Source organism: Notothenia coriiceps, unplaced genomic scaffold (genome assembly GCF_000735185.1).
Source record: "Notothenia coriiceps isolate Sejong01 unplaced genomic scaffold, NC01 NC01_scaffold00026422, whole genome shotgun sequence".
NCBI classification, from domain to species: domain Eukaryota; kingdom Metazoa; phylum Chordata; class Actinopteri; order Perciformes; family Nototheniidae; genus Notothenia; species Notothenia coriiceps.
The window spans coordinates 911,729-912,417 of NW_011359123.1; the positions used below are offsets into that span (position 1 = coordinate 911,729).

General features: G+C 40.2%; 1 protein-coding gene across 1 annotated transcript in view; it reads left to right on the top strand.

Moving 5' to 3' along the window:
- The window catches only part of xkrx (XK related X-linked), a 13,186-nt gene extending 12,705 nt beyond the window's left edge, over positions 1–481 (top strand). Inside the window, exon 2 of the mRNA XM_010784569.1 lies at positions 414–481. Within this exon, the coding sequence (XP_010782871.1) occupies positions 414–426 (13 nt within the window). The 3' untranslated portion in view covers positions 427–481. The remainder of the gene's footprint in view (positions 1–413) is intronic.
- Positions 482–689: the final 208 nt, after the last annotated feature.

A 689-nucleotide genomic window follows, 5' to 3' on the forward strand; every position in this document is an offset into this window, starting at 1 on the left:
TTAAATTTCCCTTAACTTTCCCCTTAACTGCCGAATCGGAAGCCACTTCAGCGTCGTTGTGGCAGCTAGCTAATAACAAAGAGGTTTTTGTGCTTCCATTGAAAACTTTTCTTACAAATGTGTGTTAATCTACCTGAAATTGTGGGACGTTTTTTTAATACTCAATGACACAGACCATTGTGTGAGGAATGCAAAACATACTGTAAATAGTTGGGTCCGACATATACCCTTGAGTAATGTTACTTTTGCTGCTAAAAAATGAAACCTATCAGATGAGGACAATCACCAAAGGTGTGTAGTCTGTCAGGGGATTTGATCTGTTCCTTGCATGTCGTACCAGGTGTACACTGCTGCTGGTATGAATCTAAAAATATAATTGTAAAATGTAAGTCCTCGCTCTTGTCATCGTTCAGGCTTTGTATTTGAACCCCCTATCGACTGGTTGCGGACTTGAAGCGGAACGACTTTCCTGGCCTTCCTGACATCCAGGAAAAAGGTGAGATTCTAATCCTATTTCAATGCCAAAAAGAAAGTTATTGTTTTTAACTCTTTTTTTTTAAATATTATTTTTTGGGGAGTTTCAGTTTTATTGGACACGTAGAATCTACTGGAAACAGTGAGAGGGCGAGGAGATTATATGCAGCAAAAGGCCGAGCCGGATGGTTGCTCGCTCCTGCTCCAACAAAGCA